Source organism: Anabrus simplex, chromosome 3 (genome assembly GCF_040414725.1).
Source record: "Anabrus simplex isolate iqAnaSimp1 chromosome 3, ASM4041472v1, whole genome shotgun sequence".
NCBI lineage: Eukaryota > Metazoa > Arthropoda > Insecta > Orthoptera > Tettigoniidae > Anabrus > Anabrus simplex.
Genome location: NC_090267.1, coordinates 452,811,867 through 452,836,629, shown reverse-complemented (window position 1 = coordinate 452,836,629; position 24,763 = coordinate 452,811,867). Strand labels below are relative to the sequence as shown.

The window sequence follows — 24,763 nt, the reverse complement described above, 5'->3', positions numbered from 1 at the left end:
AATTTCAAAATGTTATTTGAAAAAAAATAACAGTTATTGAAGATTAAACATAAACCAGCAATTAGTATTTCTCGGCACATAAATTTCATATGTTCACAATAACACTAGTAAATAATAAGAAAACCCACAAAAATGTCACTGTTCATGAAAATAACATTAACTTTAAAAAAATTACACTGTACTATTTACAGTTGATATATTTACAGTATATATGTACAAACTTTTAACATCTGTGCAGAGGATAGCATGAAGGGTGCAATCCTTTTTTGCACTCTGAGCATATAAAAGTAGATTTTTTTCTTTTGCCTCCAGATTTCGTGCAGGCTGCACCACATACACAGCAGTCTCTTTTCATTTTGAAAGGCAATGTTTCAAAAAACACTCTCTCTACAGTACGCCTACTGGCATCAACACCGTTCACTTCCCTCCAACAATGCAGTCAGCTGGCACACAAGGTCAATACTTTGCTCGCTACTATACTAAACTAAAGCTTATTTAAGCAGTTGATATGAGTAGAACATTTCTTCCCGATTAATTTGATGTATGATAGTGCATATTTGAAAGCATATTATATTTTCAAAAAATTATTTACGAATATACTATATCCTTCCAACGAATGTTGAATGAGAGTCAGTGAAGACATTGGAAGTTTATGGTAAGATAAAAGTTGATGAAATCGTACGTCCAGTTATTACACGTCCAAGTACGTCAGATATTCAAATAACTCGCTCAACTACATAAATAACCGACAACGGATTGAAGGTACCAGCAAAATCATAAGCTCAGAACTCAGTGGTACCTCATTAAATTATGGTCGATGATGGTATGTCGTAGCACGAAATACAGAATTAAATAAACACCGCAGTTTCTTCAAGCAGAAGATTAATAAATGTAAATAAATGGCGAGAAACATCGATGACAGAAATATGAAATATGTATCGGAGGCGATGGAATGAGTTGGATCAAACAGGCCAAGTTCAATCTATATATGGTGGCCATACCTTGCCTATCTAGTTCGATATAATTCGAGAATCGAGACTCGTAGTGAAATAGTCGATTGGTAAACCAAAATATAATGCAACGGATTGTTAAATGAATTCCTTTGCCGATGTTAATGATTGTGTAGGAGTACTCTGTATCAAATAAGTCAGGTGTTTAGAGTCAAAAACATATGGGAAGATACGGAACATGGACAAGTCTTTAAGAAGCAAACTGACTTATTATTGCAGTCTAGTACTAGATTTTGTTACTAAAAAAGAGAAGATTACAGTTTGTTTAAGGATTCTAGAGCATTACAAGGGTTACACACAATTCAGAAGGGAATCAGACGAAAAGCTGAATTTTATTACAATATTATCATTTGTAATAAGAATAATTCTTTGTAAAGAGGCAAGAAACGTATCTGGTTCTCTCTAAAAGCTCAACTTGTAGGATTCCAGCAAGATATAGCAAATATCTTGGATTCTGGAGGTCAAATGGACTGTATCGCGATTGACCTGTCTAAAGCATTTGATAGGGTGGATCACGGGAGACTACTGGCAAAAATGAGTGCAATTGGACTAGACAAAAGAGTGACTGAATGGGTTGCTATATTTCTAGAAAATAGATCCCAGAGAATTAGAGTAGGTGAAACTTTATCTGACCCTGTAATAATTAAGAGGGGAATTCCTCAAGGCAGTATTATCGGACCTTTATGTTTTCTTATATATATAAATGATATGAGTAAAGGAGTGGAATCGGAGGTAAGGCTTTTTGCGGATGATGTTATTCTCTATAGAGTGATAAGTAAGTTACAAGATTGTGAGCAACTGCAACGTGACCTCGAAAATGTTGTGAGATGGACAGCAGGCAATGGTATGTTGATAAATGGGGTTAAAAGTCAGGTTGTGAGTTTCACAAATATGAAAAGTCCTCTCAGTTTTAATTACTGCGTTGATGGGGTGAAAGTTCCTTTCGGGGATCATTGTAAGTATCTAGGTGTTAATATAAGGAAAGATCTTCATTGGGGTAATCACATAAATGGGATTTTAAATAAAGGGTACAGATCTCTGCACATGGTTATGAGGATGTTTAGGGGTTGTAGTAAGGATGTAAAGGAGAGTGCATACAAGTCTCTGGTAAGACCCCAACTAGAGTATGGTTCCAGTGTATGGGACCCTCACCAGGATTACCTGATTCAAGAACTGGAAAAAATTCAAAGAAAAGCAGCTCGATTTGTTCTGGGTGATTTGTTCTGTTTGAATTGAAATAATAACATTAAGTTATTTATTAGATCACCTAATCAATACAAAATCGTCTTGGATGATTTACATAAATTTGTTAGCTAATAGTGGTACATGTTTCGCCTTCCCTGAAGGCATCATCAGCCATAGTCTTAACCTTAAATTAAAAATAAGCGTCTAAATAACATGTAGTAATGAAATGAATTTTAAAATCTTGAAGAGATTTGAAGTGAAATAACATTAAAAATAACAATGATGGTTTGAAAATACAATGTGATGAGATACAATAGTGGAAGTATTAACAAAATTAACATTAGAAGGCTGCTAAAATAAGTACAATGGATAAAACAACAGATTGTTATACAACAAGTAGTAAGATTGCATAAAAGTAAAGTTGATAGTCTGGCGGTTATAATTAGACGATGGCGAAAAATCTTATATAATCAAAGTAAAGAAGAGAGAATAAAAGTCAAAGTTAGTCGAGAGATCCGAAGTTAATCATGATCATGAAGATAAAAGACGAAAATCAGATGCATATGGTGAAGTTGTAGAACACGTTGAGGATATGAAGTTGGTGAATAGAAGTTGAAGAACAGTTTCGAATAGGATCACTATGGACCATCTCAAAATTTGAAGTGATGTTCGAATGTTGTAAATTGTGAGTTTGTAGATATTTTAGTTGAAGAAGCATATAGAAGTGGAATCTGTAAATGGAAGCAAGAAACGTAGGGTTAATTGTGTGAAAAGATATTTGAAAAATATTGAAGTAGAATCGTATGCACTTACCATTTGACGGTGACAAAGATAGCTTGTAATATTATGAGTTAGAAGTATTTGCAACAGTAGACTTCTTGCTACGTGTGTTATAACTGAAGTTTTGTGCTGGAGGGGGATCTGTTTGCGTTGACGTAACTATTGGAGAGGGGCTGCTATTGGTGGGGGGGAAGGAAGAGAGTGTATTACTGCGCGTGTTGTAACGGTGTAAGGCTATTGGAGGGAGCGATGTTACGGTGGGTGTGGCTATGGGTTTATTGGTTGTATTTGAATTAGAGGTACTAGCGGCGGGGGGAAGGGAGGGGGGTATATTAGCTGTAGGGGAGGTGGGAACTCTAATTGATGTGAGGTTGAAGATTTTTAAGAATTTGTTGGTGAGGGAAGTTGATTCTCGTAATAAAATAAGAATCTGTTCATACAAGGGGCTTTTTTTTATCAATAGTGTCATTTAGATTTTTATCTTTATTAAAATGTTGGTCGAGGGAAATAAATAAGTTTTCATATTCTGTCATGAGTTTGCTTTTATCGACTCTTTTTAGGATATGGAGGTCTTGTTCTATTGTGGTGAATTTATGCCCGGTGTCCCTCATATGGTTGGCCATTGCAGAGAATTTGTTGTGTTTTTGGGCATTGTAATGCTCGGCGTATCTGGTAGAGAAGCTGCGGCCAGTTTGGCCAACATAAGAAAAATTACATGTAGAGCATTTCAATCTGTATATTCCTGATCCAGAGTAACTATTGTCTGTGATGTTAATAGAGTTGTGATTGAAGAATAAATTACGGTTAGTGTTTTTTGTTGTGTAGGCTATTTTTATTTCGTGCTTCATTAATGAATTGGTTATCGGGTAAATGCTATGGTTAGTGAACGTGAATTTAGCGTATTTTGGTTTGACGGGTTTTAATGGAGTTAAATTGGTAGCTAGTTTCAGTTTGGTTTTATTGATGATTTTATCAATCATACTCGTGTTAAATCCATTGAATTTAGCTATTTCCTTGATGAATAGTAATTCTTTCTTTAAATTAATAGAGGACATAGGGATCTTTAATGCTCTATATATTAAATTGTGATAAGTGGCTTTTTTATGTGAGTTGGGATGTAAAGAATCATTTTTTATGGTTGTTGGAGAAAAGGTGGGTTTTCTGTATATTTGGAAGTCGAATTTGTTCATTGCTCGTGTGATTTTGATATCTAAGAAGTTCAAAGAGTTATTGAACTCATCTTCTTTAGTGAATTTAATATTATTATCTAAGTTGTTGAGGAATGATAGTATGTTATTGCTGCTGTTGATTTGTTTATCAATGATAGCTATGGCATCATCAACATAGCGATGCCAAAGACAGAGTCCGTTGATGTTATTAATAATCTTACTATGTTCGAGATTATCTAAGTATATATCGGCTAGTATTCCAGATAACGGGTCTCCCATCGCTAGACCTTCTTGTTTGTAAATTTTCTTATTGAAGGTGAAATAGTTGTTGTCTAAAACGAAATTAAGTAATTTTAACCATTCATCAATTTCGATTTTACTCAATGTGCTATGTTTCAACAGATTGTTTTTTATGATGTTAATAGTATTGTTGATAGGGATATTAGTATACATGTTGGTGATGTCAAAAGAACATAAAACGTGGTTTGGTTGTAGACTGAACTTATTTAGGGAATTACAAAGTTCGATCGAGTTCTTTATGGGGTTGGAGTTGTGAAATTTGAAGTGTTTTTTTAGGAATTTGTGTAGGAATTGAGAGGTTTTATAGGTAGGACTATTGATACTATTAATTATAGGCCGAATGGGGACATCATTTTTATGAATTTTGGGCAGTGATCTGACTGTAGGTAATTTTGGGTTCATTACAGTTAATTTCTGATAATCTTGATCATTTAAAATGAAGTTAGAATTTTTAAGAAGGTTCTTTAAGTTACGCTGTATTTTGTTTGTTGGATCTTTGTTAATTAAGGTATAGGTATTGTCTGAAAAAAAAGGTTTCAGTTTTATTGATGTAATCTTGTTTGTTCATTATTACTATGGTGTTGCCCTTATCTGCTTTTGTAATTACTACGTTGTTGTTATGGATTTTGGATTTCAGGTTTAGAATTTGTTCCGAGACATTGTAGTTATTATTAGATGTTATCTCATTAATCAAAGTTGGGAGTTTCTTTTTTACTTCATTTTACATGTAAAAGAGTAGCGTTACAAAAATGTTGCAATGTTTGGGCTGGGAAGACTTGGGAGAAAGAAGAAGAGCTGCTCGACTAAGTGGTATGTTCTGAGCTGTCAGTGGAGAGATGGCGTGGAATGACATTTGTAGACGAATAAGTTTGAGTGGCATTTATAAAAGTAGCAAAGATCACAATATGAAGATAAAGTTGGAATTCAAGAGGACAAACTGAGGCAAATATTAATTTATAGGAAGGGGAGTTAGGGATTGGAATAACTTACTAAGGGATATGTTCAATAAATTTCCAATTTCTTTGAAATCATTTAGGAAAAGGCTAGGAAAGCAACAGATAGGGAATCTGCCACCTGGGCGACTGCCCTAAATGCAGATCAGTATTGATTGATTGATTGATTGATTGATAAAATATTAAGGCAAATGTTGTGTAATAATATTGTAAATGATATTCACGTGTGTAGCATTATACTAATAGCATATTACAAGTTTCAGGTATCATGATGTCTAGTACCAATAGAGACTTTTATAAGATGCTCATAAATCCCAGCATGGCTAACTAAATTATGAGGCGGTCTTGAAAGATCTGAGGAGTGTTGGGATGGATACCAACGGATAAAATATTAAAACTGGAGGATGAGAGGTTTCTTCTTCCTGAAGTCAACGACCAATAAGTACTCAAAATAAATGTCTTATTATTCTGCTATGTAGTTGCTTAAAGTAGAGTAGTATATTTTTAGAATGCAACCGTTTAGTCATCAATCATTACCTTATGATGGGTAGGAATGTTGCAAAATTTGACGTGAATAATTCTGAAAATTATGACATACTGTATGCTGTGTTATGAGAATCTAAGCGGTCGCTAGTAAGTGTCACACATGTAAAATTTAGGCATGGATAATGCATGTGTTAAGATAGTGATTAATATTGTATGGATCGTCTAAATGTTTCATTGGGATTAAGCATTTAATGGAATAATGCGGTGTTAGAAGTCCCGGTGATATTTATTGTAGTGAAGACTGATTTCGTCATGCATATGAATTTGATTCGAAGTAATCAATGGTGATTACTTAGGCATAAGGACGATACTTGCGATGATGTTTCGAGGCGTATTGAAGACACTTGTAGGATGATCGTCAAAGATACCTTAAAGATACAGTATTGGTAATTGCGCACAATATTGGAAGATGATAGAGGATCTTCATTAGTTAATGACACCATGCAGATGAGAGCCATGTCACAAATGGAATGTGTAACCTTCACTGATGTGAAGTATGTAGATTGATTCTTGCTAGCTAAATTTCTTCTTATAGATCACTGAATTGACGCTCAGAGCTGAAGTAGCTTTTCCAGGCTTCTTTCACGGAAGACACCAGGGCTGCAGAGTCATCGCGGATCTTGAATCATTGTAGTTGATGATGATTGTATTTTCAGAAATGTATTATTTAGGTGCAGATGCCGATGGAGATCAGAGGAGATTCATTTCACTTTTATTGCCCAACGTTAATGTTTTTTTGAAGGATTATAATGTTGTCCCATGTTTCTTTGATCATTTTCTTAAACCTGAACGATGGTAATATGCACAGGTTATTGGTGCGTTCAAGTTGTTTAGCTAAATTTTCAATTAATTAAAGGACGGTTCCAAAATGATAACGGGATATGTATTTTGAAATCAGTGAATAGGTGTGCCAAACAGACAAGATTTTACGATTTTAACCATCAGTTAGAAGACAGTTGTGACGAATGGAGTTATTTGTAAAATTATGCCTTCAGCAATGCGAGGTTGGTTTTCCTTTTGATTTTTCTTGCAAATTTTAAAGATTGTTATTGATGTTGTGACCAACCTGTTAGGATAAGAACATGACGATGTAAAATGGAACATTAACAAGAGTCAGGGATTAGAATTGTTTTCTTTTGGTCAATTTAATGCTCAGTCACTACTAATGTCCGTTTGTGTTGCTTCTCTTTTATTAATATTGTTGTTGCGATATCGAATATGTTGGTTATTAAACGGAACATCCTTCTACGAAAAGAAATATTTTCGGATTTCTCATTTAATAGAGTAAGGTATATCATGATGGTTTAGGTTAAGATATTAAGTAACAAACATCTTCATACACCAGTCAGATCAAAATAAAGCCAACAGTGCGATTCTGTGACCCAACTCGAACTTTCACGTCCCTAGAATGGAAACTTTTGCAACTTTTGACACCACATGAGACATAACTTTTTCAACAAGAACCCAGAATTTAGAGATGCGTGAAAGGTCACAATATGGACGTTGGGATTTCTTGCACATACTGCTGATGTCCATATATACGGACGCTGGGAACAAAAGGGTTAATTATTTTCGTGCCAAGTTTTTGGACACAGTAAAATTTGCCCAATATGCTAAACAAATTCTAGAACCTGTTCTGGCAATGGTCCACTTCTTTACTGAACCCAAGTTACATTCATTAATGGAAATGGATATGCACCCATTTTTTATATTTTTTTTTTCTCTAGTTTGAACCACTGGAACTCAAAGAGCTACAATTTTGTACAAATCTCTACAGTGGCTATGCACTCACCACATTTCATGGAAATCAAAGGGGGACCGATTGAAAAATTACACTATTTGGCATGGAATGACCATCTGTGGGGAAAAAAGGAAAAAGAAGAAAAATAGACAAATACTAACCACTACTTCATTTATACCTTGCCAGCATGTTTATCTTCAAGGAAAATGTGCCATTAAGTTTGGATCAAGAATTTAAAATTAAAAAAAAAACACTTACTCTGGAAACATTGGCTGTTATGCACCAGCTATGGATTTTATTAAGTAATTTCTTAAAAATGTGCTCGCTCCGCAGTGTAGAGGTAGCGTGCTTGCTTCTTACCCGGGTTTGATTCCCAGCCAGATTAGGGATTCTCACCTGGATCCGAGGACTGGTTTGAGGTTCACTCAGCCTATGGGATTACAACTGAACTATCTAACAATGAGATAGCGGCCCCAGTCCAGAAAGCCAAGATTCATCATGCCGACTACACCACACTTCGTAATCTGCAGACCTTCGAACGGTCGCTAGTTTTCTTACAATGTTGTGGAATATATTTTATACCTGTGCAACAGTAATGCTGAGCCTCCCAGCCATAGGTTGAGCATATGGCATGCCCACCATTTGTTGCTGTAGAGCTAAGGCAGCCTGCTGATCAGCAGCCTCTTGCTGTTGCTGTGATGAAGCAGTGATGCGCAAGAAGTCAGGTGGTAAATTTCCAAGAAATACCTGGAACAAAGAAACAGAATGGAAAATGATATTTGCTTATAAGTTACATTATCACTAGCACTTAAAGTTCATACCATTGACCTGCTGGTAGAACAAAGATGATCAACTGTCAAACCTCATATTCAATCACTGTTTGATAAAATGTACCATAATAATAATAGCCCACAATTCCCAATATATTAGGTTATTACGGGCAAACAAAGGCATTTATACTGATATAAAATCAAAACTGAGGGTAGACAATTTCTTGGTTCAAAGTAGTTGCACAAGAGTGTAATCTTTCACTTCTCTTGTTCACAGTTTACATGGATCATTTACTGAAATGTGTAAAATGGAAGTAAGGGATAAAGTTAGGTGGAAATGTAGTACACAGTTTGGCCTATGCTGACTACTTGGTGTTAATGACAGACTGTGCTGAAAGCCTGCAATCTAATATCCTGGAGTTTGAAAATAAGTGCGATGAGTATCGTATGAAAATTGGCATTTAAAGACTAAAGTGATGTCAGCATGAGTAGCCAGGAAAATATTCAGTCAACCCTCAGCAGAGCCCCACATGCCAGAGAGCGCCCGGTATTTGAAGATAGTTGCAGGTAATCAGCTTCATTTTCCGTATCAAATTCTAATCACAGAGACTTACAATAATTGAAAATCTTCCAACTTTTTGATACTTTTTATTTGCTTATTATACTAGACGTAAAGCAGCTTCAAACATTCCCCCTCCAGGGTCACGGTAGAATTGGAGTCTAACAACAGTAAGAAATCGAGATGAAGCTCCCTTCTCAAAAAGTGACTGGCAATCAGCTTCAAAGTTACGCATTAGACTCAATTTAGGGCACATTAAGTAAGCTCAAAATAAATGACAGGCTACCTGGAAGGAGTGAAAGAAATGAACATTCAGCAATAATTAGAACAGTGTCAAGAAGCCATTCATTTTTTAAAAAAACTTTTTTTTTTGCTAGTTGCTTTACGTCGCACCGACACAGATAGGTCTTATGGCGACGATGGGACAGGGGAGGGCTAGGAGTGGGAAGGAAGCGGCCGTGGCCTTAATTAAGGTACAGCCCCAGCATTTGCCTGGTGTGAAAATGGGAAACCACGGAAAACCATTTTCAGGGCTGCCGACAGTGGGGTTCGAACCTACTATCTCCCGAATACTGGATACTGGCCGCACTTAAGCGACTGCAGCTATCGCGCTCGGTAAAAAACCTTTTAAATGGAAGATAAAAGATATTTTTAGTGTAACAGAGTTGAAACTTAACAACTATTCCAATGAATAGATATAGTTTTTAAGCAGGCTAATTATGTATTCATCCTGTCTCATTTCATCAACCCATTAAACCTCACATTGTTTTAACATCATTTTAATTTAATTTATATTCAAATAGTCTTTAAGAGGAACAATGTACCTGAAAATAATGTATTCAGAAACTTAGCGATTCACCTAAGCTTAACAACAGCTGAAGATGTTCTCAAGTAAGAACGAAATATGTACTGTTTATAAATAATAATTTGTTAAAAAGCAAATAAAAAGTATCAAAAAGGTGGAAGATTTTCAATTATTGTAAGTCTCTGTGATTTGGAGATGAGCCGCTAGCAACTACGCTCCCAGTAGCCACATACTGCCTGGCCACAACCCAATACTTGTGATTCAAAACCGTGTGCGCACGCGTGCACACACACACAATCACTAGAGTGGCAGAAAAATGAAAATTAACAAGGTTAGGATAAGAAAAAAAGAAATGAAAATGAAGAACAAGAGCACAGAGGCCCCTAAGGCAACTTGTGGACACACCCTGTTAGCCTGGCCCTACTCAGCTACTCAGAGGACAATCCAGCATGGGTAACTCTGAGATGGCACATCCTTAGGGATAACAAGTACTCAAGCCTCCACACCGATGTCAAGGTCATGGTGTCCCTAGACGGGGGGGAGTCGATCGCTCAGGACTTCAGTAATCATAAAATTTTAAAATTTTCTTCCAGCACTTGTGACAAGTGAAGGTGGATTGGGATCCGAGTTATCCTCCAGAGTTATTAACTACCTGAGAACAGCTTCAGGCATATTTGCCATCACTCAATGACATTCACATCTCCCGAAGTGTGTTATGAGAAGGCGAGGTTAAACATTTAGAATAACACGGATTCTCCAATAATTCTGAATGTGTACATACGTGCAGGTGTAGAACTGGTAGTGAATGATTATGAGCTCAGAAGAGTGTGTACACGGGTATAAGTGATGGTATGAATGACTGGGTCTTTTTACTCTTAATATGTAGCCTATAGCATAAATCAAGATATTTATTATTCTAAGAGTACAGTGTCTGGAGTGCAAATATGTAAATTTTAAATTGCCTACACATCTGTAAATATTCAGTAGAGTTTAAGGCCCTTCTGTGTATGTGGAACTTGCTCTTTCTCCATCAAACACCCCTAGATTGTATATGTAAAAATTAAGGAAAAATTTTTAAAAAATAACTTTTTCTTCATTTTTCTACCATGTTTTCCACACCTGTGGGTTCGCGGGTGTGAACTGCGTCGCACAAGTGGATTTGGCCGTGTTTTACAGCCGGGTGCCCTTCCCGACGCCAACCCTGTATGGAGGGATGTAATCACTATTGCGTGTTACTGTGGTGGTTGGTAGTATGGTGTGTTGTCTTAATATCAAGAGGAGAGTGTTGGGACATATACAAACACCCAGTCCCCGAGCCAGAAGAATTAATCAGAGGCGATTAACATCCCCGACCCGGCCGGGAAACGAACCCGGGACCCTCTGAACCGAAGGGCAGTATGCTGACCATTCAGCCAACGAATTGGAAAATAATAATAATAATAATAATAATAATAATAATAATAATAACAACAGCCTAGTTGAAGATCACATACCGGGCAAGTTGGCCGTGCAGTTAGGGGTGCGCGGCTGTGAGCTTGCATCCGGGAGATAGTGGATTAGAATCCCACTGTCGGCAGCTCTGAAAGACGGTCACGGCCGCTTCCTTCCAACTCCTAGGCCTTTCTATCCTATCATCGCCATAAGACCTATCTGTGTTGGTGCGACGTAAAGCCACTAGCAAAAAAAGATAATATAACAGAAATGATAACATTTGCGGAAAGAAGCTTGCAGAGTACCATCATCATCATCATCATCATCATCATCATCATCATCATTTTCCAGCTCCAGTTTCCTGGATGTAGTGTACAAGTGCTCGCCACTTCTTCCTGTCAAAGTATTAGTTTCTGTTCCTCTATGTCCTGAGTTGCAATAGCAACCCCAGTGTACAAGCGAAAGGGTGACATACATAAAGTGAAAAATTACAGACCAGTCAGCTTGACAAGTGTAGTTTGTAAGCTCTGGGAAAGCATTCTTTCTGATTATATTAGACATGTTTGCGAAATCCACTGAAGCTCAACTTGTAGGATTTCAGCAAGATATAGTAGATATTTTAGATTCAGAAGGTCAAATGGACTGAATCGTTGCTATTGACCTATCCAAGGCTTTTGATAGGGTAGACCATGGGAGATTACTGACAAAAATGAAGGCAACTGGACTAGACAAAAGAGTGGTTGAGAGGATGGCTACATTTCTAGAAAATAGAACTCAGAGAATTAGGGTAGGTGAAGCGTTCATTATCTGATCCCCTAATGATTAAGAGGGGAGGATCCCACAGGGCAGTATTATTGGACCTTTATGTTTTCTCATATATATAAAATATAGGAGTAAATATCTGGAATCATAGATGAGAATATCTGCGGATGATGTTATACTGTATAGAGCAGTAAATGAGTTGCATGATTGTGAACAACTGTAGGGGGATATTTTTTTTTGCTAGGGGCTTTACGTCGCACAGACACAGATAGGGCTTATGGCGACGATGGGATAGGAAAGGCCTAGGAGTTGGAAGGAAGCGTCCGTGGCCTTAATTAAGGTACAGCCCCAGCATTTGCCTGGTGTGAAAATGGGAAACCATGGAAAACCATTTTCAAGGCTGCCGATAGTGGGATTCGAACCTACTATCTCCCGGATGCAAGCTCACAGCCGCGCGCCTCTACATGCACGGCCAACTCGCCCGGTGTAGGGGGATTTAAACAATGTAGTGAGATGGGTAGCAGACAATGGTATGAATGTAAATGGGATGAAAAGTCAAGTTGTAAGTTTCACCAAGAGGAAAATTTATTATTGAAAACGCACACATGCCATGCAGAAAACCATTACATTTACATTACTTTTCTTTGCTATAAGTTACGATGGATTTCTGCATTTTATAATATGGTATCTATCAAGAGGAAAAGTCCTCTCAATTTTAATTATTGTGTTGATGAGGGTGATAGTATCTCAAGGAGAAGAATGTTGTTTTTTTATTTGCTTTACGTAGCACCAACACAGATAGGTCTTATGGCGACGATGGGATAGGAAAGGCCTAGGAGTTGGAAGGTAGCAGCCGTGGTCTTAAGGTACAGCCCCAGCATTTGCCTGGTGTGAAAATGGGAAACCACGGAAAACCATCTTCAGGGCTGCCGACAGTGCGATTCAAACCCACTACCTCCCGGATGAAAGCTCACAGCTGTGAGCCTCTAAAGACACGGCCAACTCGCCCGGTAGGGGAAGAATGTAAGTACCTAGGTGTTAATGTAAGGAATAATCTTCATAGGGGTAATCATATTAACGAGGTAGTTAAGAAAGGTTACAGATCTCTTCACATCATTAAGAGAGTATTTAGGGGTTGTAGTAAGAATGTATAGGAGGACATTTAAGTCTCTGGTAAGATCGCAGTTAGAGTATGGTTCCAGTGTATGGGACCCCTCACCTGGACTACTTGATACGAGAACTTAAAAAAACTCAAAGAAAAGCAGCATAATTTGTTCTGGTGATTTCCGACAAAGGAGTAATGTTACTAAAATGTTGCAAACTTTGGGCTGGGAAGACTTCGGAGTTATTATTATTATTATTATTATTATTATTATTATTATTATTATTATTATTAGCATATGGTAAGGAAATTATATACATAATATACACTAACAAAAACATTGATTCACTTCAAGCATCAGTGTTATCTCGTATCTGAATGTCCAACTTTTCAATCCACTGTAGTGCTTCCGCTGTTGGAGATAGGAAGTCTTCCAAACTACCTGGATAATCCCGTTTTTGACACTTGCTTACAATGTGGGGAATAGTCTGGTAAGGGGCTCCGCAGTCACATTCTGGAGATGGTACATAATTCCACTTGTAGAGAGAATCCCTGCACCTTCCATGACCTGTCCTGATCCTGTTCAGTCTGGACCAAGTTGCACGTGGCAGTTGGGATCCATTTGCAATATTTTCCCCTCTGAAGATGTTATGCAGGGGCACGTCAGAAGAGTTATTCCAGCGGCCTTTCCACTCCTCCAAAGCATTGAAGTTGGTGGACGTCTTTAGAGCACCATCACAAAGGATGGATGTAGTGATTTCAGTCTTTTGAGACTAAGAGCTGGTATGTCATTTAGAACAGGTAGCAGAGGATTCTTGCAGATCTTGTTGTACTCTCGAACAAGAGCTCTGGATCTTCGTAAGTCAGGTGGGATTATTCCTGACAACAGTGGAAGCCACTGAACTGGGGCTGATCTGATTGTGCCAGATATAAGATGCCTGCTGGTATTCAATTGTGGGTCAATATACTTTGTATATGGACTATTAATCCACACTGGAGCACAGTAGTCAGCAGCAGAGAAAACCAGTGCTAAGGCTGAACAGCGTAGGATGTTTGCAGTAGATCCCCAAGTAGTACCAGTTAGCTTCTGACTAATATTGTTTTTGGTTTTCAATTTCTTCAACAAGTTCAAAAGATGTTGCTTGAATGACAAAGTCCAGTCCAAGGTAACACCGAGATATTTTGGATACCTATTGTGATTAAGTACTCGAGTGGAGAAGGTAATATTTAGTTTTAAGTTAGCAAGCCGGTTGTTCAAATGGAAGCAAGAAACCTCTGTTTTGGTTGTACTGTGTCTGAGTCTCCATTTTCCTGAAATATTCTGCCAATGTGGATAAGTCCTGAGTCAAAGTGTCTTCAGTTTTCTCAAAGATCTGGTGTTGTGTGGCCAGGGTCAAGTCATTAGCATAGCAGAACTTCCTGGATATTGTTTCTGGAAGATCAGAGATGTACAGATTAAACAGTAGTGGCGATAAAACTGATCCTTGGGGCAAACCATTATGCAGTTTTCTCACTGAGCTTTTCTTTTCACCTGAACAGACCAGGAATTTCCTGTCGCTGATCATGTTGATGATAAGCTGTGCAATTGTTCTGCAGGGTATAGCTCTTGAGTAATTTATAAATCAATCCTTCCTTCCAAACGGTATCAAAGGCAGCAGTGAGATCCACAAAGACAGCAGATGTTTTAAGCTCTTGCTGGTATCCAGCCTCAATGTAAGATGTTAATGAAAGTACTTGATCACAGCAGTTTTGGTTAGGTCTGAAGCCTGCCTGATCCACAGGAATGAGTTCTAAAATGATTGATCCAATTCTGTTGTAGATAACCCTTTCAAAGAGTTTGTAGCAACAGCTTCAATATGGAAATAATTTTAGCTTTCTTGAAGTCAGGTGGGATTTGTACAGTCTGAAGAATGTCCGTGTAGAACTGTGCCATCCATCTCTTTGCATTGTCTCCCATATGTATGAGGAATTCTGGATGAATGCCATCGAATGCAGGTGCCTTACCAGGTTTTAGTTCTTTGAGGGCCTCTTCAACATCAAAGGCTGTAAAGGGATGTGAATAGCTAGAAATGCGAGGTGCTGATTATTTCAGAGCACGAAGCTGGCATCCAACATACTTTGTATGCTTCTTATCACCTGGAGCTCAGGAAGTTGTTACAATATGGGAAGCTATTTGGTCAGGTGTCATCTGAGGTTGACCCTTCACTACTGGTGCACCTTCTCCTAGCCTTCTAAGAAGGCCCCAGGCCTTTCTGCTAGAATGAGTAAAATCTAAGCTTTCAAAAGTTTCAGCCCACTTTTGTCTTCGGCGACCATCCAGGCTAGCCAGAAGTTTGTTAGCAGTTTCTGCATCTCTGTTTTGTTGGAAATTCTTAAATAATTCCTCATTCTGGGCATTCCAGCCATGAACATATTCTTTCCGATAACCTCTGGGCATACATTTCTTAGCAGTAGATATAACTGCGCCAACAAGACGTTGATAACGTTGGTGATTTGGGGGAATCCAACAAATGCATTTATCTAGTTCTACAGAGAATGCAGACCAATCGGCTTATTTGGAAATTCCATTGGGGACGTGGCGTTGAACGTATAATGGGAATTGTGACACCAAATTTGAGTATTACTGGTCTATGCTGGCTATGAGGGAAATCTCCCATCACTCTGCATGTAGTGTGCGAAGGATTTCCATATATATTGGAGCTGACAAAGCATAAATCTGGATTTGAATCTACCCCATGCAGCTATTTGAAAAGTTCCTCGATCTTTAGCATCAAATACTAGATGGAGGTTATTACTTTTGCACCAGTCCATTAATTTAAGTCCACAATCATCTGTTTTAGAATACTTCCAGAGTTCATGATGACTGTTGAAATCTCCCACATAAATCGCAAGATGTTCTGCAGTTGGTACAACATACGGAAGCCATAAAATGCATGGTGGTTTGTAGATGATGGAGACATTATTCAGTCGGAAGACAACCTGATGAACATTTTCTTCTGTGCTTTGAGATAGTAGCTCAGCTTCTTTGATGTCATTATGGACATATGTGGCCACTCCATATGCTTCATGGTAAGTTGCTCCTAGTGCCGTGTACCCAGTAATACGACCTCTAGTAAGGAGTTGTTGTTCATTAGCAACAAGCATCTCTTGAAGGACAACAACATCTATGTTGTTCTCTCTGAATACTTTTGAGAGATAATCACACTTTGCTCTGCTGATACTTTCTATATTGAGTTGGAAAATACAAATAGTGGGACCAATGTTTCTTGTTAAAGAGCTCTGAGAAGAGCTGTTTCCACATAGTGTCTTTGACATAATTTGATAGCCAGGAGATCCTAGGATAGACTGGCTGCCTATTGCTGTTGCTCGCTTAGCACCACCCGGGGGACACATGCAGGGCAATCCATTATTGGACATTATAAATTTTCCAGCTAACTCTTTCCTGGTTGCCAGCGTTTCACCCCAGTGTGCTAAATTGGGCTCATGAATTGGTAAGTAGCACACCTACCAATACGCATGGCTAGTGCATACTGTAGAGGTCACTGCGTAGCCTACTTTGAGCCACCGACAGTGCCAATGCACTATGAGAGACTTTGTCTCATTTCCAAAATTTGATGCCTGCCTGGCCATCAGATGATACAGATGTTGATTCCCATAGGAAGTTGGAATTCAAGAGAACAGATTGGGGCAAATATTTATTTATAGGATGAGGAGTAATGGATTGGAATAAATTATCAAGGAAAATGTTCAATAAATTTCAAAGTTCATGGAAAATATTTAAGAGAAGGATAGGTAAACAATTATAAATAAATGTAAATATGAGGAAAACAACTGATAGGGAATCTGCCACTGGGGCAACCGCCCTAAATGCAGATGACAGATTGCTTGATTGAAGCATATTAGAAAGATATGGTATATGATTAAAGAAAGAAATGCCAGAACAGCAGAATACTCTGCCCCATAGACAGACATGACAAAGCACACTGAAGGAATTACAGAGGGATAGCACTGCTAAGTGTAGGGCCTATGTCACTCACTCACTCTCATTCATTCATTCATTCATTCATTTATTTATTTATTTGATAGTACGAAGGTACACAGGCTGAGCCCAATTACATTCCTTCATGGCATATAGACTTTAAACTTTAAATATATATATAATATATTAGCAAAGATACCAGGTAGACTAAAGGTGAAGTCAAATAAATATTAAAATTTATTTATTCCACCTATTCAATACATAAATAGAGATTTTAATTAAGAAATTAAATCTTGAATAAAATTATAGGGACATGTTTCGCCCTTTAATTAAGGTATACTGGTAATTTTATAAGAACGTAAATTGTTACGTTAAACCTTGTAAAGTGGCGCCCTGTGGAGGTTGAGGGCATTAGAATAATGATAAAAGAAAAATGCAGTTTATAATTCCAAATGGAGTATTAAAACACATTGAAGCACATTTCCAACATCATCCTCACTTTCATATGCAATTTTAATACAATCAGGTACCTGATTAATTACCTTTCAGATTGAGATTAAGGCTGAAGATGCCCTTAATTAAAGGGCGAAACATGTCCCTATAATTTTATTCAAGATGTAATTTCTTAATTAAAATTTCTATTTATGTGGAATAAATAAATTTTAATATTTATTTGACTTCATTGTACATTTCAATACGGACCAAAACATGAGAATTATAACATGTAATAGACTAAAGGTGTGCATGGAATTATATCTAGGCAACTACCAGTGTGGATTCAGAACCTACTGGTCTACTACAGATCAGATTTTTATGGCTGGACAAATCCTGGAGAAATGTTATGAGTATATTTGCGGATGTGCATCAACTGTTTGACTTCAAGCAAGCATACGATAACATCAGAAGGGTTCAGTTATGGCTGGCTATGAAAAATGTGGGCATGCCACCAAAACTCGTAAGAATGGTTCAAATGATGCTCTAAAGGATAGTATGTAAAAGACTGAAAGTAAATTATCATAGGATTTCGAGGTTAACCAAGGTTTATGACAGGGCAATGTGCTCTCCGGTTTTTTTTTTTTTCAATATTGCATAGTCATTAGAAAAGTACAAGAGAGTAAACCAGGAGGAACAATATTTAACTGAAGGACTCAAAACCTACAATATGCAGATGACAGACATGTTATCTAGAAGAAGGCAGGATCTTGAAGGAAAATTGAGGATAACAGAACAGTATGGTGCTGAAATATGAATGAAGATCAGTAAGTCAAAAGCTAAGTAGGTCTATATGCTATCATCAAGAAGATCTAGGCCTAGAGAACAGAATAAAATTGTGCAACTTGAAGGTAACCATTACAAATCCTGTCAGAGCTTTAAATATCTTGGGAGTTATTATTACATAACAGAAGAGATATATACAACAATACGCAACTTATTGGTAACAGGAGTTACTTTGCTCTGGTCAAAACATTCAAGGCACGAAGTTTCAGTAGAAATCTAAAGTGTGCTGTACTGTGACGAGACCTGTTGTGATGTACGGTTCAGAGATCTGGACAATGGCATAGATGAGGAACTGTTAAGGAGATGGAAAAGGAAAATTCCTAGAAAAATGTATGGTCCGGTGAATGATGAGGATTTTAGAGAGTGAGGAACAATGAAGTAATTGGAAAACTGTACAACAGACCACATATTGTTCCAGAAATGAAAGTAACAGATGATAATAATAATAAAAATAATGTTTTTCGCTTTACGTCCCACTAACTACTTTCATGCTTTTTGGAGATCCTGAGGTGCTGGAATTTAATCCTGCAGGAGATCTACCGACATGGAGCTGGCGTATTTGAGCACCTTCAAACTCCACCGGACTGAGCCAGGATTGAACCTGCCTAGTAGGGGTCAGAATGCCAGTGCCTCAACCGTCTGAGCCATTCAACCTGGCAACAATAACAGAATGTGATGACTGGGCAGTACAGAAAGATTTTTTTTTTGCTAGTGGCTTTACGTCGCACCGACACAGACAGGTCTTAGAGCGACGATGGGATAGGAAAGACCTAGGAGTTGGAAGGAAGCAGCCGTGGCCTTAATTAAGGTATTCTGGTGTGAAAATGGGAAACCACGGAAAACCACCTTCAGGGATGCCAACAGTGTGATTCGAACCCACTATCTCCTGGATGCAAGCTCACAGCCGCGTGCCCCTGACCGCACAGCCAACTCGCTCGGTTACAGAAAGAATGTCAAGAGGACAGGATGGTTAAAAGGGTTTTTAATGGGAAGCCAGGAGGATGTCAAATGAGGGGCAGGGTTACAACCAGGTGACTGGATAATATGGAAGAGGACCCAAGGGTAATGGGAGTTAGATAATGGAAAAATAAAGGAACGGACACAAGGGCAGAAACTGTCAAGCAGGCAGAACAAATAAATTACCCTTACATCACTCCATTTCCTGGATGACTCTGTTGAATGAGAGCGATAATTGGATGGGTTCCAGTTGTCTAACCATCTGTACGAACGACATAAATATAGCAAGTGTACATGAAGATTCAAATAAGCAAGACTGTAACAGGAAAGCCTTTATAATGAAGAGATAAAAGATTGAAAAATGAAATTTGACTTGCCATATCGTATTAATAATTTCATTTATTACAATATGGTACCAATTTTCCCCTTATTTCTTTGTTATAAGTAGCCTATAGTTATAAACAGACCATGTTTAAAACTTATTTCCTGGCCATCATGACATCTGGAAAGTTGCATCATACATAAGAACTTGTGAAATTAAGTTCCTTAGATCAGCTGTATAGAAAACAAGGAAAAACCGCATTAGGAATAATCAGATATGAAGAGAACTGCTGGTCAGCCAGACCATGGAAGAAAGGACAAGTGTTGCAAGGTTGAAATGGCTAGAACACATTAAGCGGATGCAGCCGATAATTTCAAGGCAGTATTTTGAGTAGATCCTTCTGGGGCGCAGACCGATTGGATGTCCTATAAAAAGGTAGTTAGAGAAGAGAGGAGAAACATGGGATACTCTAGAGAGAGAGAAGCAGCATATCGCTGCACCAAGCAAAACCGCTATGTAATATATTTCCGTTTATATCTCTGACCAGAAAGGTTCTGTAATCTAAGGTTCAGTACTGTATGAACTATATCAACGAATTTTCGTTGTACGTGATACATGTGCTGTGGGTCAGCATTTCTCCCGGCAACATTGTCACATAATGGTATTTCGAGGCACAATGATGATATCAAAACTGTAATGGAGGCACATTGTTCTAAAACATCCTACCCAGTTTGCTAGGAGTTCATGATGATGAAGCACCTCTAATATAACTCAGCGTTATGCAGTCAAAGTATTATAATAGATTAAGATGTCCATACGAATCAAATTGGTTTAAGTAGTGCAGTCATGTGAGCTGGATGGAATAGAGTAGGCCTAGGTTATAAATGAGAAGAAATGGATTCTGCTGTGGAAGTTGAAAAACAAGGGGAGACTTTGTTACAGCCAGTAATGCATTAATTCAGGCAATAGTCGGTCTTGATTCAGGGTAAGACGTATCAAGACCGGGAAAGTATCGGCTGGGAATTATGGATTACAGATGAATATGAATCAATCATCGGTGATAGACTGAAAGGCATAACATTCAATTGAAACTCTATTGTCTGTAAGACATGTATGTAGCCAACTACTGGATATCGACCAACATTAACACATAATTCGTCATTAGGTCTACAAATGAAGATATGAAAACGCGAACAGCTGTAGCGACAACCCGAAAGTGAAATGCCGAAGAAATGAATATTTTGATATTTAGTTACATTCACACTGGCATAATTTTTAAACGAGATCAAGAATAAAAATCACAAAACGGCTGTTAACGTGAATTTAGTTTAAAATTCCTAACCATAGGATCAAATACAACGCAATTTAATTACATAACAATTTTATAGAAAACCATTTGTATCATATTTAACTCACTCTTTTGCGTCTTTCCGCATTCTTTTCAGCGGCTGATACTTCTGCCATTTCTAAAACACAAAAATATTCACAATCGACAATTAACCTTTACGAAGACTCGGTAATCACCACAACACCCATACAAGAACAGCTGACAGGCTGACAGCTGCTATTTTCCGCCCGTCATATGAAGCTGCACGAACATACATTTAGAAATTGCCAACTGCAAAAGAATGAAAGTCAATCAAGTTTACTTCTAAGATCTAACAGTTATTGTAGCTTTTTCAGTTGAACATTAATTTCTTTTTTTTTTAATTCGTGTATATATAGACCCGTTTTTGGATCTTGGTTGTTCTCGAATACAAAACTATCACAATTCAATGCTATGTTAATTTCTGATGGTTCTTCAGAAAAAGAAATTTCGCTTCAATCTGGCCGCAAGCATGCATTCTCTTTGCGTGTGGGTACTATGGCAACACAAAGATACCCTGTGCAAAGCGATAAAGCGTTGATATATTAAACCAAAAGCATGAGGTACAATCGTGAATTAAGAATTTTGTTGGGCGGTGAATGAAATAACTCATACTCATAGATATAAGCTGTATAAAGGAAGTAAGTTTAAAAGACGGCTCACGACCTTAACGAGAAACTGCGTTGGGATTGAGCCGTCATGGATTACGACAAGCCTGGAAAAGCAGACTTCGTTCTTCATCGCGGTTTCTATTCCGAAAGTATCGGAAAACCTCGGCCAGAAACTGGAAGGCTCAAGGAGCCAAATCCAGCTTGTAAAAGAGCCAAGTTAACATGGCAAGTGAAAACCGAAAGATATGCGCCCATAGTTCCTAAAAGAACTATTTCCCCTCTCAGAAAACGACACTTACTACCTCCTGAAAGGTGGATAACTTTAAATGAAGAAATACAACTAGTAAGTGACATTTCAGAAAGATTTTTAAAAATCATTTTTAACTATCAGTATTATTTGTCTTTGAACTGTCAGCTTGTAAAACCTACAAAGAACATTACGGTGCAGTAACGTTCACACTTGACTCATAATCCAATGAAGATAAAGACATTAAAAAATCCTGTTTTCTTTCTATGTTACTTTGTGCATTCTAAATATATGGCCCTTGACAGCCTGTGTAGATCTGCAAATGGACTGGTTTCCATCCACCTTACATCATTCATTAAAGATTGTGCTTTCTTTCCAAAAATGTTTGTAACTACTTTGCCTTGTTAAAGTAATAAAAGTAGAGCGTCGTCTTTGTCCTGAAATGATCTTCTACCTTGTTGAGACTGACAATACGGATTAATTATGAAATTTATTTCTTGTGGTAGAATAGATGAAAGTGAGGAGCTTGACACAAGTAAGTGGAAGCAATGCCAGGACTCGGCTAAGGACCCCGACGTCGCTAACCCAGACTCCCAAGTTGACTTCAGGGGGATGAGAATAAAAATAGCAGTAGACCTTCTGTCAAAGCTGAGAAACAAAGAAAATGGAAAAGAAAATGAATTGATGAGGATTGTGGTCTTTCAAAATCAGAATGAGGGGAAACCAAGAGACAGAGGGAGATATGTTCTATCCTTGTTGCTAGCATTTTACATTTGACTTTGTCTTGTGTAATGATTTGTGAAATACTGTGTTCTTGCAATTCTTTCTGTTCCCTCACTTGTGGATTAGTGAAATTAATGTTGTCCAATCAGGAGGAACATTACACAAGTATTATACTAATTTATAAAAACATACTATATTTATGTATATTTAACCATCCCTGACTAGGTATGTTAGAAACTAGGAGTGGGATTTGTAGATCCTAATAAGTAGATAGGAGATAGGGACCCGTGCTCAGATGGCCTTAATTTAAACAGTGCCACATTAAGTTAAGAGAATAATTTAGAACAGTCATAGGGCGGGGGTGGGCAACAGTACTGTAGTCGAAGCTACAGTAGCAGCCAAGTTATGGTGGGGACCCAGGTCCATGGGGTATAACATGGGCCCTGTGCACAAGGATACATGTGAAGACCTTAACGGCAGTAAAGGCGTAAAATGAACGTTTTCAATACAGCTGAACCGGCGGAGAAGGCAACCCGTCCATCTCGGGATAGTACAGAAGGAACCCACTTCCTTGTGGGAAGAGGAGGGATCCTCAAAGGCTAAGGGGGTAAACCCTGAAAGAAAACCTCTGATTCATTAGGCTTAGCAGGTCAGCAGAAGAGTGTTATTATGTGTTGCTTTCAATCTGAGAATAAACCAAATTTAGGCCAAACTCTGTGTACCCTTGGAACGAATGACAACTCACCAGAATTTGAAGATAATACTAGGAATACAGGAAGTAATATCAGTGAAAGACAAAATACTCAGACTGGACTAAAATACAAACACAAACTGAGAGTAGGAATTCTAAACGTGATAACTCTGACAGGCAAGAGTGAAGAGATTGAAGATATGATGGAAAGAAGGAAGATTCATATACTGGGATTGAGCTAGACAAAATGGAAAGGGACAAATTCAAAATTATTAAGAGGAGGTTACACACTGTACTGGCATGGTAATAGAAAGAAAGCACAAAATGAAGTAGGTTTGGTACTCCATAAAGATATCACATGTCACAGGTGTTACCTTTGTAAATGATAAAATAATGAAAACTCAGGTAAACTTAGGGAAGAATACTTTTACCATAGTCCAAGTGTATGCCCCTTAGCAAGGATGCAGTGATGTGAGAAAACAGAGTTCCTGGATGATTTGGACAGATACGAGAAGATAAGATAATTGAGGATCTGAATGCTGAAGTTGGGTCCAATAAATACAAGTTGGTGATAGGCCCTTTTGGATATGGAACAAGAAATGTAGAGTGTGAACATATTCTAAATTTGTGTGTAAGAAACAGTTTTTTAATAAGAAATACATTCTTCAAAAAATGGGATATGGCTGGGATGGGAAAACAAATAAGTTATTGATTATGTGATAACTAATAAATTAATTGGAGAAAAAGTGAGTGATATGAAAGTTATCCCAAGTGATAGCTTGGATAGCAAGCACAGACTTCTAGTAGTGGATCCAAATTGCATACTTAAAGCTACGCCTGCAGGAAAGAGATTGCCAAAGATTAAAGAATGGAAACTGAATAATGAAGAAATCAAGAAGGATATTCAAAATTTGATTGCAACTAAATTGTCAAAATATGAGACAGATAGTGTTGATGAAGAATGGAATGCATTTAGAACAACAATAGTTAACTATGGTATAGAGGTATGTGGTAAAACAAAAGGTAAAGTCAAGGAGAAAGAAACAAGTTGGTGGAATGATAGAGTAAAGCATACAATTGAAGAAAGAAATATGGCAAAAAAAAAACAAAGGTGTTGAGAAACATAATCAGGCTCAGGGAATTGTACCAAAGGTCAATGAAAAAACAGGAATAAGAAACTCCAGGTAAAAGAGTAGTGGAAGAAGATAAAGAGAAGACCTGGGAACTGTTCACCCAAAGAATTGAGCAAGATAGTAAAGGAAATCAGGAAATGTTATACAGGTTAATGAAAAGTAAAACATCAAATAGGGAAGAAATTAAAGCTATTGAAACAGAGGATGGGATCATTATCAGAGACTTGGTAGGAATCAGAGAAGAGATTAGTTATTTTGAAAAATTAATGAATGGGGAGTGTGATCAAGAAAAAGTTACTGAAATAACTAATGAATTATAGAAGGAACAACCTCCAATTACCTG

General features: G+C 37.7%; 1 protein-coding gene across 1 annotated transcript in view; it reads right to left on the bottom strand.

Moving 5' to 3' along the window:
* LOC136867425 (toll-interacting protein) overlaps positions 1-21,209 on the bottom strand; it is an 81,073-nt gene extending 59,864 nt beyond the window's left edge. The window contains exons 1-2 of the mRNA XM_067144626.2: positions 21,066-21,209; positions 8,267-8,431 (exon numbers count right to left, since the gene is read on the bottom strand). Coding sequence (XP_067000727.1) covers positions 8,267-8,431; positions 21,066-21,113 — 213 coding nt within the window. The 5' untranslated portion in view covers positions 21,114-21,209. The remainder of the gene's footprint in view (positions 1-8,266; positions 8,432-21,065) is intronic.
* Positions 21,210-24,763: the final 3,554 nt, after the last annotated feature.